General features: G+C 45.7%; 1 protein-coding gene across 8 annotated transcripts in view; it reads left to right on the plus strand.

The window, feature by feature from the left end:
* Positions 1 to 21,718, plus strand: part of CLSTN1 (calsyntenin 1) — a 78,512-nt gene that overhangs the window by 37,164 nt on the left and 19,630 nt on the right. For 2 of the 8 annotated variants that reach the window (XM_033843650.2, XM_033843658.2), the window contains exons 1-7: positions 248 to 293; positions 2,440 to 2,562; positions 14,437 to 14,466; positions 15,636 to 15,831; positions 17,176 to 17,384; positions 20,510 to 20,659; positions 20,774 to 20,959. In XM_033843650.2, the coding sequence (XP_033699541.2) occupies positions 263 to 293; positions 2,440 to 2,562; positions 14,437 to 14,466; positions 15,636 to 15,831; positions 17,176 to 17,384; positions 20,510 to 20,659; positions 20,774 to 20,959 (925 nt within the window). In that variant the 5' untranslated portion in view covers positions 248 to 262. Of the gene's footprint in view, positions 1 to 247; positions 294 to 2,439; positions 2,563 to 14,436; positions 14,467 to 15,635; positions 15,832 to 17,175; positions 17,385 to 20,509; positions 20,660 to 20,773; positions 20,960 to 21,718 lie in introns of those variants that run through there. The other 6 variants (XM_033843657.2, XM_073796437.1, XM_033843655.2 and 3 more) reach the window with 3 other exon arrangements.

A 21,718-nucleotide genomic window follows, 5' to 3' on the forward strand; every position in this document is an offset into this window, starting at 1 on the left:
AACTATGTGGAAATAAAGTTTCGTAACATGCCTTTTAATCAGATCAGCTTCAGGAGTGGTTCCCGTGGTTAACTACATAGCCTGAGGTTATAATGTGAACATTCAGAAGGTGAAAGGAAAAGGAAAATGGAAAGGTTCCAACTGTGAGATGAGCCCAAAACAAGCTGGTGGAGATAGGAACCCGGGGAGGGGCTTGGTGGCCACAACCAGGGAAAGTCGCAGCACAGACCCCCACCGGGGGCAAAGCCCGGGGCAGAACGAAATGGACAGGAACTACAAATTCATTTTCTCAGGTAAGCAGACTGCCAGAGCAGATGTTCTTACCTTAAAAACAAAAGTAACAGTGCTAGTGCCTAATTGAGTAGGAAAAACACTTCTCCAATTATCTACCCCAGCCCTGTGGGTTGTGGGGTGTCCCTGGTTCATAAAAGAGGAAATTGAGATCAGGAGAGGTCAGTTATATGCTCCAGGTCACGCAGCAAATAACAGAGGAGAGCTGGACTCTGAGTGCAGGCTGGCCCAATCCCAAAGGGGTGGTTGTGTTTTTTTTTTTTTTTTTTTGGCTGCGCTGGGTCTTCGTTGCTGCGCGCGGGCTTTCTCTAGTTGTGGCGAGTGGGGGCTACTCTTCGTTGCGGTGCACGGGCTTTAGGCGCGGGGGCTTCAGTAGTTGTAGCACGCGGGCTCGGTAGTTGTGGCTCGCGGGCTCTGGAGCGCAGGCTCAGTAGTTGTGGCGCACGGGCTTAGTTGCTGCGCAGCATGTGGGATCTTCCCGGAGCAGGGCTCGAACCGGTGTTTCCTGCATTGGCACGTGGATTCTTAACCACTGTGCCACCAGGGAACTCCCGAAAGGGGTTTTTTCTTGAACACTGCGTTTTCAGTCAAGTTTTTCAGAAATTTTGCGTTTTCATTTCTTTTTTTTCTTTTTTTTTTTTTTGCGGTACGCGGGCCTCTCACTGTTGTGGCCTCTCCCGTTGCGGAGCAGAGGCTCCGGTCGCGCAGGCTCAGCGGCCATGGCTCATGGCCCAGCCGCTCCACGGCATGTGGGATCTTCCCGGACCGGGGCACGAACCCGTGTCCCCTGCATCGTCAGGCGGACTCTCAACCACTGCGCCACCAGGGAAGCCCTCATTTTCTTTTAATACCTCATATTTGTAATTTTATATTCATAAGTCTTGTTTCACCTCTTTTATGTTTTTGTTTGTAATGCTAATTTTAAATAAATAATGTATTATTATTGTTATAAAGAAATAACATTTTTAAATTGAAATATAGTTGATTTACAATATTAGTTTCAGGTGTACAACATAGTGGTTCAGTATTTTTTAGATCAAACTCCTTTAAAGATTACACTCCTAGGGACTTCCCTGATGGTGCAGTAGTTAAGAATCCGTCTGCCAATGCAGGGGACACAGGTTTGAGCCCTGGTGGGGGAAGATCCCACATGCTGCGGAGCAACTAAGCCCGTGTGCCGCAACTGCTGAGCCTGTGCTCTAGAGCCCGCGAGCCACAACTGCGGAGCCCGTGCTCCACAATGAGAAGCCACCGCAGTGAGAAGCCTATGCACCGCAATGAAGAATAGCCCCTGCTTGCCACAACTAGAGAGAGCCTGCACACAGCAACGAAGACCCCAAAGCAGCCAAAAATAAATAAATTAATTAAAAAAAAATAAAGTTTTACCTAATAATGGCTATATTTCTCTGTGCCGTACAATATATTCTTGTTGCGTATCTATTTTATACATAGTAGTTTGTACGTCTTTAAAAAGATTTTTTTTTTGAAGTATGGTGGATTTACAATGTGTTAGTTTCTGGTTTACAGCAAAGTGATTCTGTCTTTTTATATATATATATAAAATGTGTATATATATATATTCTTTTATATATATGTTCTTTATATATTAGGTTGGCCAAGAAGTTCATTCGCGGTTTTCCATAACATCTTACAGAAAAATCCATACAAACTTTTTGTCCAACCAAATATATTATTCTTTCTCAGATTCTTTTCCATTATAGTTTATTAGAAGATACTGAATATAGTTCCCTGTGCTATGCAGTAGGACCTTGTTTAGTTTGTATCTCTTAATCCAAGAAACAACATATTTTATTTGTAACTTTTCTAAGAGAGGCAGAAAACAGAGATAGTAAGATATGATACCGTCCATAACCATCAGTCTTTTTTCTTTCTTTCAATTTCTAGAGCAATTTATTTCTTATTTTTGGTTGCTTCATGGCCTCAGATAATTTCTACATCACTTTAGAATTTCATCCCATTTGGGCGTTGATATCAAACTTGGCCACAAAAAATAGCAGCGTGGCCTTCCGAACTCATGAGAGTTTTATTGTTTTAATAATGGATGTGTGTCTTCAAAAGCAGTCGAGTTGAAAATAATAATTCTAACCTGGCCTATGTCCTTTCTCCTTTTTCTGTTTTTGAACACAGTCAACAAGCACAAGCCGTGGCTGGAGCCCACGTATCACGGCTTAGTTACGGAGAGTGACAGCACCGTGCTCCTTGACCCGCCACTGATCGCCCTGGACAAAGATGCACCTCTGCGCTTTGCAGGTACCAGCGTGTCTTTGTTCACTCCCCATGAGCTTGGGCTTGTGGGAAGCATTTCACACATCCCCTTTGGGTTGTTTCTGAGCCTTTCTGAGAATGTCTTGATAGCGAAGGGTTGTGTGTGGCCCCCACGTACCATTTTTTTTTCCTTTTAATTTTAAGAGTTGGGGTACCTGACCCCCCCCAAAAGCCGGTACTTGTTGAAAAGCAAAATATTTAATTGCATCACTGCGTTGCTTGTCTGGATGTAACCAGAGAGAGAGCATCTAGACCAGTGCATCTCAAACTTTAGCATTCATGCAGAGCACAGGGATCGTGTTAAAATGCAACCTTAAAAAAAAAAAATGCAAGTTTAGATACAGTGGGTCTGGGAGGACCTGGGATTCTGCCTTTCTAACCTGTTCCCTGGTGCTACTGGTCCATGCACGGCGAGGATCTAGGTAATTACGGCTCAAGATTTTCCTTGCACTGCCTAGGTTTCAGTTACCTGAAAAGACTTATTTAAAGACATTGAGCAATCTTTTATAAATGAATTCTTTGGGCTTAGATTTTACTTTCAGTAAATTTTTAACGTGAGTTACTTCATAAGATTGTCAGTGAAGTGTTTATAGGGACAAATCTCTAGGGTTGCTTTGGAGATTTGCTGCTTTGCTAGCATTCAGTAGCACTTTGCAAATCAGAACTGTCCTTGCTTTACGTCGGGGCCATAGTAACTTCCTTAACTGGTGGAGGAACGGGCTGCTTCACCCTTTCTTTGTCAGAATTGACTGTCAATTCTGATAGTCAGAATTGACGTTGCGAAGTTAATTTTTAAAGAGCAGTTTCTGCACGATATTTCTCCAGAACAAAATTTCTGTTTGTTCTGTTTGCCTCGGGACAAATGAGAAAAATTCAGTAGCTCTTGTAGATCATTCCGTACGTTAAATTTCGTATGGTAGATGGCGGCAGTGATGTGAGGCTGCCTCTGAAGAGCTATTTAAAAAATGAATTTGTTCTTCTTTCCGTTCAAGTGCCACATCCCATTTCCAGGAAAGTCACCCGAGAAGCAGCTTATGGTATTGGAGTCAGTTCCAGTTAGTTTTACTTGTTTATTGGTTTTTAGACAGAAATCCAGTTAGATGGACGGTAGAGGAAGCACTCTGTGCTAGGCGTACAGTGTCTGTCTGGTAGCCAAGGGGATTTTTTTGTTTGTTTGTTCCCCCCCACCCCCGATTTAAAATCATTTTTAGCATTACCTAGTGGTTTCCTGTGTGAATAGCTAGATTTTTGAGTGTTTGCATATACATATATACACACACTTTGCATGCGACACCTTTGGTTATTGTATGCGGTTCCTCCTTATGGGTGTGATGTTTCAGTGCCTTGTAAATAACCTTGATGGGCTTATCTAGCTCATGTTTCTGAGGGGACTTGTACATCTGTGACATCTCACACATTCTGAGACGTGACTGCTGTCAGGAGTTTTGTACTTACTCCCCCAGGCCTCTCTTTATGACTTCTCATCTGTGTCCAGTCCTGTTGCTGGTGGAGCTCTGTCCCATTACATCACTCGTGATATATAACACTTATAAAGCGTTTTGTGTCCCAGGCGCTGTTGTAAGTGCTTTACAAATACGCATTTGTGTTTAATCCACAGCAACCTTTTGAGGTAAGTATGCTTCCTGCCACCCCGTTTTAGAAAAAGAGGAAGCCGAGGCGCAGAGCTGCTACCTTTGCTCTGGGTCACACAGCTAGTGTGTGGCAGAGGCCAGATTCCAGCCCAGGCAGGATGGCTCTTCGCTGTGGTGCTGTATGTGGTACCACAGGAAGGTACAAAGGAAGGGAAGTAGGAAATGAAATGTACAGTGAGTGCTAACTTTGAAGTCATATTAATAAAGTTACTTAGTTTTTCTTTCTCGTTGGATTTAATTTTATTGGGTCATTTATCAAAACTTAATGTATTACTGTGAATGAAATAATACTTATAAAGTTTTATGTTTTTAGAGATTCTCAGGTATTTTTTATTGGTGTGCCAAAGTTACATATTGGGATTTTAAAAAACGATATAGAGAAGCACTTTAGAGCCAAGTATAGTGGTAACTTGATTGTATTTGCCATAGTGGACAGAAAAAGTAAGTATTTTCCTTCTGGAGATTTTCACAGGGGAGCACAGTTGCTCTTACATTCTTTTTTTAAAAATACAATTCATGTACCGTAATGTATACAGTTTTTAAAGTGTACAGTTCACTGGTTTTTAGTATATTCATAAGATTGTCCAGCCGTCAGCCACTGTCTAGTTCCACAACATTTCATCTCCCCCAGAAGAAACCCTTGCACCTGCTAGCAGTCACTCCCCTTGGCCGCCACTAGTCTACTACTTGTTTATGGGTTTGCCTTTTCTGGGTGTTTCATATAAATACAACATGTGGCTTTTTGTGACTAGCGTCTTTCACTTCGCACGATGATTTGAAGGTTCACCCATGTTGTGGCATGCCCTTCATTCCTTCTTTTTGCCAAATAATATTTCGATGTACGGACGGACCACGTTTCATTCATTCGTCCATCAGTAATGGGCATCAGAATTGTTTCCACTTTGTGGTGATTGTGAATAATGCTGCTGTGAACATTTGTGTACGAGTTTCTGTGTGGACATCAGTTTTCAGTTCTCTTGGTTATACACCCAGGGGTGGAATTCATGCTCATCTACTCTTCCTGAAGCATGGTCCTCATCCTACCAAAGTGAGTAGCTGCACAGTCCAGGGAAGGGAACACCTGTCTCCTTCCCTCTTCTGTTGCCATGGTACCCATCCAACTACCCATCCAGCTGCTATACAGAACACTGCCCCCACGAGGCTGTAGCAGACGGGTACGTAGGAAAACAGACCCTAGAGCCAGCAGCCTGTGCTTGATTCCTGGCTCTGAAACTTACTGGCTGTTTGGCTTTGGGCAAATTACATAAAATCTCTGTGCCTCACTTTTCATCTCTTGTAAAATGAGGATAATATCACATACCTTACAGGGTTTGGGGAATATTAACTTATTTATGTATAAATATGAAGAGCTTAAAACAATGCCTGCTGTGTAGTAGGTACTGTGTACAGTGTTTGCTGCTGCTGTTATGAACCTTTTAAAAATATTTCTTTACTTGACGTTCTGTGAGAACTGTTTCCATCTTTCTCTAATAGTCTTCATAGTGTTCCATTTTCTCACTGATTTCTTAAATAACTTTTGTGTAAAGCAGAGGCTAGGTCTGGAGCCTTATTTTGATCTTAGGTTGGTTTTGGTGGCAACGTTGAGTTTATTTTAACACCATGATGATGGTGGTGGTGGAGGCAGTGGGCACATCTGACATTTATTGAGCTCTTCAGCGTGGCCAAGGGTGTTCTCAGGGCTCTGCACAGTTACTCTGTCTGATTCCTTCCAGCAATCTCACGCGGTGGGTACTCTCATGCCCCCATTTTCCATATGAAGAAACGGAGACTCAGAGCATGCCCGTCAGCAGCATGGCTACTGTATTCTCCATTTAATCCCTGGTCCCTAGACCAGCACCTGGGACTAGTTGACGCTTCCATAGATATTTGTAGAAGGAACGAGTGAGTTTGCCCAAGATTGCACAGCTCACAAACAGCCGCGCTGCCTTCGAGCCAGGCGGTCAGACTGCAGCATGATTCTTAGTTTCACCGGGTCAGCTCTCGTGATATTGACTTCACCACGTTGTAAACATTCTGGTCCACAGTCTCATCCCATCTCAGGACCTGTGTGTGGGTCACCACCGGAGATTACTCATGCAGCCTCCGAAATAAATACCTGTGTAATGTGGGAAGCCTGGTCACCAAAGTGTGTTGTAAGTTGTCACTCATCAGACATTCATGTGAAGCCCACAGGGTCTGGCCCACATTGTTTTCTTGGGGGTAAAACTAAGAGAATAAAGTCTTGCTCTTTGTCATGTATTTTAGGAAATCGAAACGACTCAATTCCTTATTCAGCCCCTTTTCTTAATCTGCTGAAAGCCTGAGTAGAGGTGAGGGTAAGAACATGTATTGTACGTTTTATATATTTAATGGGGAGTTAAAAGCTGGGACCACTTCACAGGCCACGTTGTTGCTGTTTTGACGGTTACCCCTTCTTCACTGCCTGTATCGGAAGCTGAACACCCTGCACTCCCCACCCCCCCTCCCCCCCCCTTTTTTTTTTTTGCGGTACACGGGCCTCTCACTGTTGTGGAGCACAGGCTCCGGACGTGCAGGCCCAGCGGCCATGGCTCACGGGCCCAGCTGCTCCGCGGCATGTGGGATCTTCCTGCACCGGGGCACGAACCCGTGTTCCCCGCCTCGGCAGGCGGACTCTCAACCACTGCACCACCAGGGAAGCCCCCCGTCCCCCTTTCTGAAGCTCTTCCCTTTAGTAGGTGGTTCCAGAAGCATTCTTTTTCCTGCCTTCCTAGACCGAGTACAGACATTCTACAAGATTAGTTAAAACAATTACGATACGAATGGAATCCAAAAGAAATTTCAGGGTGAGAACGGGAAGTTTACTTTGTTGATGTTAGAACCAGCTCAGATCTGTGCTGCTTTTCTCCATAGGGCTTCACGACCACACATGTCTGCCCAGTTTTGCTTTTTCAGCGTGTGCAGCTGGGCTGGCATTGTGTTTGCAGCAATGAGTTGGATGTGTTAGGTTAAGCCACATGAAGACGCCATTTTTGTATGTTGAAAATGTCAAAATATTTGAAAAAATGGAATGTCAGAAATTTTATGTGATTCAGCCTAGCATAAGGCAATAATCAGTTGAGTAGCAGTTTTAACTAGGTAAGGATCCAGATGTCAGGACAGAAACTTCTTATTAACAGTTACTGACTAGAGTGAACTCCTGTTGGATGCATTTGCCTCCAGGAAAGGTTTGAGATCAATAATCATTAGATATGAGGTAGCTTTGCTAAGTCTTCCAGAGAATGCAAAAAAGCATTTCTCAAAACACTGATCATCTAGGTGGGAAGGCAAAACCAGCATTGTCAGAGAGTTAAGCAGGGTTGCCAGGATGTTTATAGTTCAGTGTCAGGTGAGAGAGGCAGAGCGGTGTGGACTGGAGTTCATGAAAAGGCAAGGTGATGGGGGTTAAAAAAGGAAAGGGGGGCTTCCCCGGTGGTGCAGTGGTTGAGAATCTGCCTGCCAATGCAGGGGACACGGACTCGAGCCCTGGTCTGGGAGGATCCCAAATGCCACAGAGCGGCCGGGCCCATGAGCCACAACTACTGAGCCTGCGCGTCTGGAGCCTGTGCTCCGCAACAAGAGAGGCCACGATAGTGAGAGGCCCGCGCACCGCGATGAAGCGTGGCCCCCGCTTGCCGCAACTAGAGAAAGCCCTCGCACGGAAATGAAAGACTCAACACAGCCAAAAATAAATAAATAAATTTAAAAAAAAAAAAAGGAAAGGAGGTGATTTCCAAAGGTAGGCTTGAGCTCCTGTCAAGGATGGGAAGGAGGTCCAAGGGCAGTGAAGGGCAGAGGGGAGGCTGGGGCAGAGGTGGGAGCTGGCAGGGCTTCCAAAGAGGTGGGTGAATAGTTAGCTCGTGTGGCTTGTGGAGGAGCAGAGGGTTGGAAGTGAGCTCAGGGCTGCACGGTTTCTGTTAAGTTGAATGGACGGGGTGTTACCTTGCATGTGGTTTTCTAATCAAGTTTGTGTCCTGACATCGGATCCATACTTATTTAAAACGGCTACTCAGCTGATTACTGCCTTATACCAGGCTGCATCACATAAAATTCCTGACATTCCATTTTCTCAAATATTTTGACATTTTCAACATACAAAAATGGCGTATTCATGGGGCTTAACCTAATACATTCATCTAGATGGTCCTGGGGCCCATCCGTTGAGTGCAGGTTCCCCTGTTCGACTCTTGCCTGTGTGAGTCTGTACTTGCAGGAGCACAGTTTAGAAATCTGTAACCAGCCCGTGAGGTTTGGAAACCACTGATGGGCCAGTCTCTCAAGTACGCACTGCAGCCCATCTGCATTGGAGCCACCTGGCAGTGCTTATTGGATTACTGAGCTCTGCCTCAGAGCTGCTGAGTCAGAAGTTCTGGGAATGGGACTTGGCAGACTACATTTTCAGCGAGCTTCTGAGGCAGTTCTTGGCACACTGAAATTTGAGAACCATTGCAGTAGTCTGAGGAGCTTGGAGGACGTAACCCTTGGGTGTATGCTTTTTGTACTTTTAAGGTATCTTGAAAACCTGTTCTGATTAGAGCCACGCGTGAGCTTGTTCTAGAAACAAGCCTGGACCAGTAAACAAGTCAAAAGTCGCCATAAAATAAGAGTCAGCCTGGATGTCCAGCTGGTGGGTGTGGAGAGACGCCAAGGAGAGAGAAGTGGGTTAGGGAGGAGAGTTGGATTAGCGGGGACGTTGTAGTGGACACTTGCTGCTCAGGAAATGTCCCTTTTCCCTTAACAGCCCCTGGTCTCTTTCCTGTCGGGTCCAGGTAGGTGGCTCTACAGCCCATCACCCTGCTTTCCCCAGCCAGGCACACGCATGAGCCTAGCAGGGCCGACCGGATGCTCCCTCTTGGGATGTGAATATTGAGCAGAGGGACAAAGGCGCTGATACCAGGTGTGGTCACATTCATTCCTGTCCAGACCATTTTGCTCTGGGACTGTTGTGGCTCCTCTTTGCTGGTCTCTCAAGCTGCCTTGGTTTCTGACAGTTTCCTAAGTCCCTTTCTCTGGCCTGCAGTCAATTCCATGAGTTCCCAGTGGCTCTTCAGTGAAGGCCCTTTCGCTGAGTTAGCTGGAATGGATATCTGTTGTCACCAGAGGACCCTAAGTGGGTTTTTTTTTTTTTTCTTTTTCCCCCGCGTCACGGCTTGTGGGATCTCAATTCCCTGACCAGGGACCAAACCTGCTTTCCCCTGCAGTGAAAGCGTGGAGTCCTAACCACTGGACCTCCAGGGGCTTCCCTGAGCCCTAAGCGTTGGAGTGGCGCCCATGATCTCCATTAGCAGTGTGGTGTGAGGGCAGGACGGCACCAGAGCTGGTGAGGCTGCAGGAGAGGCTCTAGAGACACCCCTCTCGTTTGGGGGAGAGTTTGAGACCAAATTCAGATTTGGAAGAAGATGGAGAAAGAATGCCAGGCCAGCCAGAAACCAAAGGGACAGAAGAGAAAACACTGTCGGCCAAGAACCTGGATGCAGCTGGATGGCGAGAAGCCATATCTCTACTTTGCTGCATTCACCCATTGTTATATTTTTATGTTTTGCTTTTTAAAAATTCTTTTGACTATTTTAGATGATCTAAAGGGAATGAAGAGTGGAGAGAGACAGGGGAGGGTTTGGTGCATTCTGAGGCCATCACAGCTAGAGGGGTCGTCCAGGAAACCTGGTGGGGCATTTCAGATATGACGGGATTCATCTAGCGGAGCAACGGTACGTGGTCTGGATTGAGTGGGAAGGAACAGGACAGAAAACAATACGAGAGGTGATTTTGAGGGGTCCTTCTTTGCTGAGGTTGGGAGAAGGCTGAGTCTGGGAGAGCAGCCTGAGGATGCAGAGGACAGAGGTGCACTTCCTGTGTCATCACCATGGTGCAGCTCCACCTGATACATGCGGCTCCCACGTAACCACACTTATGTAACGGTCATACGTGTGTCACTAGGAGAACTGTACGCACAAGTGTGAAGGAGAGGGGAGAAGAATGAATCAACGACCACTTGAAAGTTTAGAAAGATCAGCTCTCAGGAGAATTATTGACAGAAATTGGTCCCTGGTTAGGAGGAGGAAAATCATAAACTGAACGAGAAGCAGTAGGATACTCCCTATGAAAATATCCAAGGGGGCTTCCCTGGTGGCGCAGTGGTTGGGAGTCTGCCTGCCGATGCAGGGGACACGGGTTCGTGCCCCGGTCCGGGAAGATCCCACATGCCGCGGAGCGGCGAGGCCTGTGAGCCATGGCTGCTGAGCCTGCGCGTCCGAAGCCTGTGCTCCGCAACGGGAGAGGCCACAACGGTGAGAGGCCCGCGTACCGCAAAAAAAAAAAAAAAAAAAAAAAAAGAAAATATCCAAGGGATTATTGTTCATTTTGTTGCCTGTGTAATGTGATTGTGGTTATGTTAAAGAGAAAGGTCTTTACCTGCATCCAGTGAATGTTGTATGGATGAAAGAGATTAATGTGGGGCTTTAAAATCCGCCAGCAAACAAACCAGCGAGAAGTTTGCTTGGGATAAACAGGCCAAACACCTTTTTCGTGAATCTTCTCCTCTTTTCTCTGCACCTCAGTTCCCTAAAGGGCACCATCAGCTGAAAACCCGGGCGTTCCTCCCAACCCTCTCACTCTCTCTGCCCAGTGGGCTGCAAAGTCCTGTCCATCCTCCTGAAATCCCTTAAATATTTCCTGCTGACACCGCCTTAGTCTAGCCCTCGTCAAATCTCATCTGAAATACTGCAGTCGCTTTCACTCATTCACTCGCCCCTCGCCTGTTCCAGTCGGATCCGTCTTCCTCATTAGAATCGGGGTCCCCGGTTGGACGAGTAGATGGACCCCGAGAAATGCGTGTACTGGCCAGTGTGCAGACGATGGCTTAGAAGACCCAGCAGAGACACGAAGGCCACGCAGGTGGTACGGAAAGCCCAGGTCTGCCCGGGGTGAACTTCATGCTGCTCCTGTTGCGTCAAGCTGCCAGCCGGCGAGATGGTTTTAAATCATTCCAGGCAAAAGGACCCAGTTGACCTAGCTGTGTAATGAGCATCGTGGATCTGAGGCACCAGGTCCTAATGAGGTAGCCCGTTTGAGTAGTGACTTAGGTACAGTCGGTGGGGTATGTGGCGAAGGTAACACATGTATGTTTTTGCTGTTCTCGTAAATAGTTCCTGTCTTCTAGAGAGCAGCCGGGAAATACATGAGTTTCAGAATAACATCTGTTCTTAGATTTGATAATCATCCGTCTGAGGTGTTATTCCGTAACAAATCGTGGTAGAGGCACGTGTTCAAAGCGGAAGTACAACCCCCCATTCCTCCCTCCGGACCTTCCTTCCATGGTTTCTCCCCGTGTCGGCTGAAGGCAACTTCATCCTTTGCAGTTTCTCCCTCAGAATCCCTCAGCCTTGGCCTTACTTTCAAAACCCATCTGACCACTTCCCAGCGTCCCATGTCCTCCCTGCTCTGTCCTTCAGCATCTCTGCCTGGGTCACTCCAGTGTCCACCTTTGCCCTCTGACAGACGTATTTTCGGCACAGCAGTCAGATGGATTCTTTCAGACTATGAGCCATATTTATTTATTTCTCTGCTCAGAACTCTCCAGTCATGCCCTCCTCACTTGGGGGAGAAGCAGCAATTGTGTAGTAGCTGCCGTAGCTTCAGGTTGCTTGTCTGTATCTCACCTCATCTTTTGTCCTCCCCTGTGCTCAGCCACTGAGCAGCACACGCCTCCTTGTTCCTGAGCCGGGCCAGGCCCAGGTCTGCCTCAGGACCTTTGCACTCACTGTTCCCTCTCTGTGGAACTCTTCCCCAGATGAGCATGTGGTTTGCTCCCTTAATTTCCTCTGGTTTCTACTCTGACGTTACCTTATCAATGCAGCCTTCCCCGGACACCTGCAGTATCGACTGGAAAGACTGGAAACACCCCGGTGCTTTCCTACCCTCGGAGTCCTCCCTCCCCCTCCTCCTAGCCTGATAGCCTGAAGGAGTGACTGAGGGAGTTTCAGCTTTTGGCAAACAGTTCCACTCTCCTCATAATCTCAGAAACAGTCTCAAGGACATTGCCTGAATGATGAGTGTCTTTAAACTCTTACTCAGCAATGCACCAAGTAGGCAGCATCACCCAGGTCAGACGCTTCGTCCCAGGGTCTTAAATCTCACTTCCCTACACAGCCGCCTTGTCGGCAAAGCACGTGCCGTCGCGGTGAGCGACGTGGGGCGGCCTCACAGTTTCCTCTTCGGAACAGCAAACTCCAAGTCAAAAACCGAGACGTCACCTGTGAATTCAAGCAGGGCAACCTGATTTACCTTAACGTGTACTATGCCGTGTTAGTACCTTAACGTGTACTATGCCGTGTTGGTACCTTAACGTGTACTATGCTGTGTTAGTACCTTAACGTGTACTATGCTGTGTTAGTATACACCCGAAAAGTGTGAATGCAAGCTAGTGGCTTAGCGTTCTGGAAAACAGTTGGACGCAGCTGGTACCCAGCAGTTGTGCTCATGGTGGATTCCAGAGCAGTGATCAGCCAGCCTTTCTGTCAAAAGCTGGTAGTGAGATTTCGAGGCTTTGCAGCCCACAGGGTCTCTCTGGCAGTGACCCAGCTGTGCCACTATCGGGGGAGGGGAAAGCAGCCCTAGACAAGACATTAGTAGGTCTGTGTCCTGATAAAACATTACTTATGGACACTGAAGTTTGAATTCCATGTAATTTTCTCGTGTCCTGAAGGGATACACAGGAGCCATTTTCAGCTCGCAGGCCGTTCAAAATCACGCCCTGGCTGGACTTAACCTGCGGGTTTGCCCCCACCACTCTGAGCAGTGCTGTCCCGTAGAGCTTGTGATGGTGGTGGGATTCCCTGTCCACGTCTCCATTCAGTAGTTACTAGTCACGTGTGCCCGTTGAGCCCTTGAAATGCAGCCACTGCGACCGAGGAACTGAGTTTTTAATATCACGCACTAAAATACGAATTTTAGTTCAATTTTTAGCAGCCCCACGTGGCTAGTGGCTCCGGTACCGGGCAGCACAGATCTGGAGAGAGCCTGTGTATGTGCCCAGGAAGCAGGACAGAAGGACCCACCGTAGCCTTGTTCATACACAGCAAAACACTGGAGTTACGGTGTGTTCACACAATGGGAAATAATTACAGTGACAGCAGACGTTCGCGGAGCGCTTTCTTTGTACCGGGCAGTGTTTTAAGCGCTTATGTTTTAACTCACTGGGTTCTCCCTGTGCGTGCTGGTGAGAGTGAGTGAACTATGTGACTGCATACGCCAACGAGGACGAAGGCATCTCAGACACGCACGGTTGGAAAAGGTCGAGTGAAAAAGCAAGTCACAAAAATCGCACACCATATGATGGCCATTTTTTGAAACTCAAAAATAAACAAAATGAAACAACACTGTTGACGGATATGCAAATATGTGGTAAAACCATTAAAAAAAAAACCCAAAAAACAGGGAATTGAGGCTGTGTAACCTCTGGTGGGAGGGATGGTTTCCCGGCGAGGCCACGCTGCGTCCCGGGAGAGGGACTCCTGATCTTCTCGTTTCTGCTCTGTAGGGGTCGCAGGGTGAGGTGAGCAGGATTTATATTGACTTGGAAGAAGAGCTGTTTTCACAAAATAAAAGCCATGATCGTTGTAGTATCGCTACAGTTAGTACCGAATCTGGTTTCAGTTCGCATTTAAGTATATGTTCCATTAGAAGAGGGCTTTGTGTTTGTTGCCTTGGTTGGGTACTTTAGCTGAGAACACATTGTTATTCAGCTCAAGAACAAAGGGTTAAAGTCAAACCCTTTCCTCCAACTGTGCTGTTAAATCTAAGACCAGTTGAAAGTTACCAGAATCTAGCCAGTGAGAACTTAGCTTGAAAATGAAAATCCGAAAACTGTAAAATAACAACTAGACTCACTTAGAAACCGTTATCATCAAAGCAGTCATGAAGAGAAAAATCCTCATGACACCTGAGGGTGTGAGGAGACTTTATAGCGGTATTTCATCACTAGGCTAGAGTAATCTGTGGTAAGTTGGATTCATAGAGATGTTTTGTTACTGAAGATGCAGTTCTGCTAAAGCTGGCTACCGAATTTGTTGTTAAATTATGTCAAGCTTTTCTGTGTAATATGTGCATCTTTGACTTTTTTTTTTTCCTTATTGTTTCGGCTTCCTTCTTTCCTGTATTACTGACATGGGTTTATCTTTTCTCCCTTTAGAGAGTTTTGAGGTGACAGTCACCAAAGAAGGTGATAAAGGGTTCTTTCTATGCCTCTTATGAACATTAACCCACTAACTTTGTTTATAAAATTGGGAATCAGCCCTTAAACAGAAGAAACTGTCATGTTCTCTCACCCCTATTTATTCTCCTACTTTATTTCTATTTTTAAGTATATTGATGGAAATTGTATGTAACCAGACCCTTGGTTAGAAATATCTGGAAATCAGACATCCATTTGAACTACATGGATAATCCTGTTCCTTTTTTTAAAATTGGATTTAAGAGATCCACTTTGTGACCATTTTCTACTAGTTGTAATTTTGGAAGAGTTCAGTTTTATTTTTATGTGAAATACACTCTGTGAAGTTTTATACATACATCAAAGTATTTATATGTATCCTCCCATGGGCCAGAATGGAAACCTAGGTTTTAACTCCTACATAAGCTTGTAGACCAACTTGGATGTGCTTACGTTCCCAGGCAGGCTTCTTTTTCAGGTCTGATAGGATAAAGTCCGAAACAAGGCAAGTCTAGCAAATCCCTCCCGAGAATGGAAACTGTATCTTAATTGTAGCTGATAGCTGTTGAAATGGATGCCTGAAAAGTTGGTATTTCTACCGTTTTCTCATTCAGTAGTTTGTTTTGATTCCCTAATTTTAGCCAGGCTCATTGCACAGGAAGACTTGTTTCTTCGATATATATTTTTTTTTTGACAGACTTTCTGTAACAATGGTGCTGAACCTATGCCTCACTGCTTCTTCCTCTCTCAACACTTAACTGTGCTTTCTAGCCTCCTCTCTGGTCCAAATCAAAATAGCTGCGCAGCCCTCCCAGGTAGCTGGGCAGTTTCTCCGTGTTATCAGGCCTTGGCTGTTTGCTAATGAAACTACTTAGCCCTGGAGCTCTCTTAAGTACTCCTGTGAAATGCCTGTCTATATTCTTTCTCTTTCTCTTTTGTATTCCTGCATGAATGGATGCAAAGTTTAAACAAGTTGCTTGGAAAGCCAGAACATGCTTCTTTTTACTAAAGCCCCAGAACTTACCCCCTGTCCAAGCACAAGTGCCCTTGCTTTGTTCACAGACCCTCTAAACCCCTGGCTGCCAAATTGTTGTTGTTTATTTTCTTTGGGGGAGGAGGGGAGTGTGCCCTTCGTTTGTGTGGCGGAAACTCTAACCCGTGCTGTTTTGACTCCCTAGGTGAGATTTGTGGATTTAAAATTCATGGGCAGAATGTCCCCTTTGATGCAGTAGTGGTGGATAAATCCACTGGCGAGGGAATCATTCGCTCAAAAGAGAAACTGGACTGTGAACTCCAGAAGGACTACACATTCACCATCCAGGCCTACGACTGCGGGAAGGGGCCTGACGGGGCCAACGCGAAAAAGTCTCATAAGTAAGTGAGCTGGACAGAGAGCGTGTGTGTGTAAGGAAAGTGGTGACAGTTGCCGCTGCCCCAAGACTTCTGGTTTTTGAAACATGAGGCAGAGGCTAGTTCCCAATTGTCCCCAGTGAGATTGTAAGCTCTTTGAGGGCAGGTATCCTGTTTACCCTTGTGTATGGCTCCCAGCCAGTGCCTGGCACATAGTAGGTGTTGAATAAATGAGTAATTTTATCCCACCAGATACTCTAGTAAAGAAACTAGGGCCTTACATTGAAAATTCAAAAAGCCTACTTTTACCCAGAGGAAGGTATTTTGTTGTTACGCTTATCTTTTTTTTTTCTGTAAATTTAAAGGGCATGAAACGCTTTTGAGCTGGTGGAAGAGAGCTGGCTTCTGCACCCCATCCTGGGTGTGTTCACGTCGTTCCTGCCAGTTGAGAACTACTGGTGTAACGGAGAAGATTGAACAAGACTTGGATTTAGCCTTTTTCTAGTCTTTTCTCCGCCACTTACTAGCCCTTCGACATTAGGCAAATTTAATTTTGTCGTGTCTCCGTTTCTCCTTAGTGTATTGGCTAAGGAAGGAGGACACATAGGTGAGGTGAGGTCGTGTAACCCATTGTGAGGGTCAGGATGGACGGGTAGCACTGGGGTGTGGAGGGTCTTGGTGAACAGTGGGAGTGCTGCATGCCAGTGAATCCTGCCTCTTCCTTTTTACAAAATGTGATATTATCATTTTCCCTGAAAAAGACCTCATTTCAGTCAGGGACCTTGTCTGATTCAGAAACATACCCTGGTCAGTAGCACGTGAGACTGACCGTTTTCTGTTTGTAGCCTGGTCTGATGATGCCCTAGTTTTCTTGTGCCCGGGCTGGGGAGATGGGACACGGAACCAGGAAGGGCAAGTAGAGGTCCTTCATTTGTTGGGTCAGCAGTGGATGCTATCCCAGCAGTGGGTTCCTGATGGTCTCTGTTCCTTAGAAGCAGGGCAGAACTTGTTTTAATGCTCATAATTTCCCATCTTCTATCTGTACTTCTTAACCCTTCTTCCTGATTTTTTTCCAGATTTTGCAACAAAACATTTTTAACTTTTTGATTGGAGAGCAAACAGATGTCTAATATAGTTTATATCTCCCTTCTGCCAGCCCTGCCACACATTGTCAAGAAAATCCCAAGTCTCTTATTTCATATTACTGCCTTTGTACCAGCTCTCTTACTCGCTAGGACTTGGAAGAATCAACCAGATTCCTATTTTAACTTTAAAAGTTAAAGGAAATTTAAGAATAGGGCGGAATTTTATTCTTGGGGTAAAAAAACAAGCAAAACACACAGCCTTTCTCCTTCCCCCTTCTTCCAGAGCCACTGTCCATATTCAGGTGAACGACGTGAACGAGTATGCCCCTGTATTCAAGGAGAAGTCCTACAAAGCCACGGTGGTGGAGGGGAAGCAGTACGACAGCATCCTGAGGGTGGAGGCAGTGGACGCAGACTGCTCCCCCCAGTTCAGCCAGATTTGCAGCTATGAGATTGTCACCCCGGATGTGCCATTTGCTGTCGACAAAGATGGTGAGCACCCAGGAGCGTTCTTTCCTCACTGCGGGGGAGATGGGGTAGGCAGCCCCTCTGTGCCAGTCGGCTTCTAACCCAAACTTTGTCTGCACTTCGGTGAAACTCACAGTTAGTCCGTTCAGGCTGCTCTAACAAAATACCATAGACCTGGGGGGCCGAAACAGCAGACACTTAACCTTTCACAGTTCTGGAGGCTGAGAAGTCCAAGATCAAGGTGCCGAACGTCAGTGAGGACCTGCTTCTTGCTGTGTCCTCTCGTGGCAGGGAGAAAGCTCTAGTCTCTTTCTCTTGTAAGGACACTAGTCCCGTCATGAGGGCTCCACCCTCATGACCTCGTCTAAACCTCATCACCTCCCAGAGGCCCCACCTCCTACTGCCATCACATTGAGAGTCAACAGTCCAACATAAGAATTTGGGGGGACACACACATTCAGTCCATAGCAAGACCTAAGTTGGTGTGTCTGTCTCACATTTAAGTTGTTTTGTTTTTTAGTTAAAGTGTAGTTGATTTACAGTGTTGTGTTAGTTTCAGGCATACTGCAAAGTGATTCAGTTTTATATATATATATTTTTTTTCAGATTCTTTTCCCTTATGTGTTATTACAAAATATTGACTATAGTTCCCTGTGCTATACAGTAGGTCCTTGTTGGTTATCTTTTTTTTTTTAACTTTTTTTTTTTATTAATTAATTTATTTTTGGCTGCTCTGGGACTTTGTTGCTGTGTGTGGGCTTTCTCTAGTTGTGGTGAGCAGGGGCTACTCTTCATTGCAGTGCGCAGGCTTCTCATTGCGGTGGCTTCTCTTGTTGTGGAGCACGGGCTCTAGGCACGCAGGCTTCAGTAGTTGTGGCACGTGGGCTCAGTAGTTGTGGCTCATGGGCTCTAGAGCGCAGGCTCAGTAGTTGTGGCACGTGGGCTTAGTTGCTTCGTGGCACGTGGGATCTTCCCGGACCAGGGCTTAAACCCTTGCCCCCTGCACTGGCAGACTGATTCTTAATCACTGGGCCACGAGGGAAGCCCTATTTTATATATAGTAGTGTGTATATGTTTATCCCAATCTCTTAATTTATTTCCCCCCCTTCCCCTTTGGTAACCATAAGTTTGTTTTCTATGTCTATGGGTCTGTTTCTGTTTTGTATGTAAGTTCATTTGTATAATTTTTTTTAAACATTCCACATTTAAGGCATATCATGATGTTTATCTTTCTCTGTCTGGCTTACTTCACTTAGTATGATAACTGGTGGGTCCATCCATGTTGCTGCAAATGGCATTATTTCATTCTTTTTTATGGCTGAGTAATATTCCTTTGTATACATATACCACATATTTATCCATTCATCTGTCGATGGACATTTAGGTTGCTTCCATGTCCTGGCTATTGTAAACAGTGTTGCAATCAACATTGGGGTGCACTGTATCTTTTTGAATTGTGGTTTTCTCCAGATATATGCCCAGGAGTGGGATTGCTGGATCATATGGTAGCTCTATTTTTAGTTTTTTAAGGACCCTCCATACTGTTCTCCACAGTGGCTGCACCAATTTACATTCCCAGCAACAGTGTAGGAGGGTTCCCTTTTCTCCACACCCTCTCCAGCATTTATTATTTGTAGACTTTCTGATGATGGCCATTCTGACTGGTGTGAGGTGATACCTCATTGTAGTTTTGATTTGCATTTCTCTAATAAATAGCAATGTTGAGCATCTTTTCATGCATGTACCTTTTGGCCATCTATGTCTTTGGAGAAGTGTCTATTTAGGTCATGTTTAAGTTTTTACTCTGTCCCCTGAAAGCCTCTTTTCTGGCACCAAATCTTGTGTTCTCTTATAGGGTGATCCTCTATTTCCTTTCCCACCAAAATCTAATAAAAATCCCCCGCCTAAGGTGTTTTTATTTTTTTATCTCCCTACCTTTCAGTCAGCGTGCATCCAAATGAGACTGCCTCTTAGTAAGTTTCGTTTTCTGTTCTCCATCAGATTTGGCTTTTCTGCCTCGTCTTGAAGATGAAGGTTGATACCTCGCTGCCAGACACCCCGCCATCCTTAGTAACTGACTAGAATTAACTTATTCTGGAGCGCAGCTTCTTTATTAGGTTATGGCTTCTTGATGATGCTATGGTGTCTCCATTGTTAATGCATAGTCCAGAATCTTCGATGAAATGATGGACATTGCAAACACTTTGCAGACATTTGCACTCACGTTCAAAAAGCAGGCTTCTGTTCTACTGGCTGAGGGTAGGAAATCTCTCTCTAACAAAGTAAATCTTTTAGCAAGAAGTATTTAATGCAGCTCCATCTTGTATTTTTATAAATTTATTTATTTATTTGTTTTTGTTTCTGGCTGTGTTGGGTCTTCGTTGCTGCGTGCCAGCTTTCTCTGGTTGCGGCAAGCAGGGGCTACTCTTCATTGTGGTGCGCGGGCTTCTCATTGCGGTGGCTTCTCTTGTTGCGGAGCACGGGCTCTAGGCACATGGGCTTCAGTAGTTGTGGCACGTGAGCTTTTAGAGTGCAGGCTCAGTAGTTGTGGCGCACGGGCTTAGTTGCTCCGCGGCACGTGGGATCTTCCTGGACCAGGGCTCGAACCTGTGTCCCCTGCATCGGCAGGCGGATTCTTAACCACTGTGCCACCAGGGAAGCCCTCCATCTTGTATTTAATATTTGAAATACTTGAATTATTTTGTCTCTTTTATTCTCTTACATGTTAACTATTAAATCTTAAATATAAAACCAAATACAACTATAAGAATAAATGGAGGCTGAATTCTATAGGCTCATTCCTCTGCTTAAATAATCCTTCAAGGTGGATTTAGTGTGCGTTCAAGCTCAGGAAAGCATGAATGTTAATTACCTCAAGCATCAGTTTATTTCTGTGTCAGTGTTTCCAGGGCTGAAACACATGCATTTTGTGTTTCAGCATAGGACGACAGAAGTCAAAAACAGTGGGTTTGAAATTAATCGGGGAAAAAAAAAATATATATATATATATATATATATATATATATATGAATCACTTTGCTGTACACCTGAAACTGACATAATCAACTCTACGTTAATTAAAAAAAAAAAAGTCAGAAGAGAGAAGCAGAATGGGTTTGGGTTCTCACTGTTGTTTTTCCTCTTGGAAGGTTATATTAAAAACACAGAGAAGCTGAACTCCAGGAAAGAGCAACAGTACAAGCTGACAGTCACGGCCTACGACTGCGGGAAGAAGAGGGCAACAGAGGATGCTTTGGTGAAGATCAGCATCAAGCCCACCTGCACCCCTGGGTGGCAAGGTGAGCCTCACTGTCTCTCTGCTGCTGTCACACCTGCTCTGAAAATCTGTTCACCACGGAGACCTAACGGGAGTTTTCTTCCCCCCCCCGCCGTCCGTGTGTTGGCCCACACAGGATGGAACAAGAGGGTCGAGTACGAGCCTGGCACTGGTGCTTTGGCGCTTTTCCCAAACGTCCACCTGGAGACATGTGGTGAATCGGTGGCCTCAGTGCAGGTGACGGTGGAGCTGGAGACCAGCCACATAGGGAAGGGCTGTGACCGCGACACCTACTCTGAGAAGTCCCTCCACCGGCTCTGTGGTAAGGAGGCGAGAGAGGGACCCTGAACCCCTAAAAGTCTGTTCAGAAGAGTGTGTGTGTGTGTGTGTGTGTGTGTGTGTGTGTGTCTGTGTCTGTGTCTGTGCATTTTAAGAACCACTGATTTGAAGCAAGTATTTCTCTAACATGCATTGAGAATCATCAAAATAGGCATTCTGTAAGTGGAGTGAGCTTTTTTTTTGCTCACTTTTAAATCCCAAACTTTTTTTTTTTTTTTTTTGCGGTACGCGGGCCTCTCACTGTTGTGGCCTCTCCCATTGTGGAGCACAGGCTCCGGACGCGCAGGCTCAGCGGCCATGGCTCACGGGCCCAGCCGCTCCCCGGCATGTGGGATCCTCCTGGACCGGGGCACGAATCTGTGTCCCCTTCATCGGTAGGCGGATGGAGTGAGATTTAAATGAAATGAGACGTTTATGTAAGGACTGAAGGAAAAAAAAAGCTATAGGTGATGCAATAGCTTTTGGCAAACGTGAAGTAGAAAATGGAAACTAAGGAAACCTGCATCGAATTTATAGTCTTTATGTCCCACAAACAAGGTGTGGAGCAGCTGAGAGACAGAATGATCGCAGATCTGACCCAAGGCTAGTTCTCCATCTTCACCGTCAGTTTGGATATTTTCCTGGTCTGTCTGAATGAGGTAAAGGTGAGGTATGGATGCCTCTTGGGGAAGATGCTGAGGAGGAATGTTCCGCTTGGCCGGTGGTAAAATACCAGTAACTTCAGTGGCCTCTTGATGCTCGG

The sequence above is a fragment of the Tursiops truncatus genome, chromosome 1 (assembly GCF_011762595.2).
Source record: "Tursiops truncatus isolate mTurTru1 chromosome 1, mTurTru1.mat.Y, whole genome shotgun sequence".
Lineage (NCBI taxonomy): Eukaryota > Metazoa > Chordata > Mammalia > Artiodactyla > Delphinidae > Tursiops > Tursiops truncatus.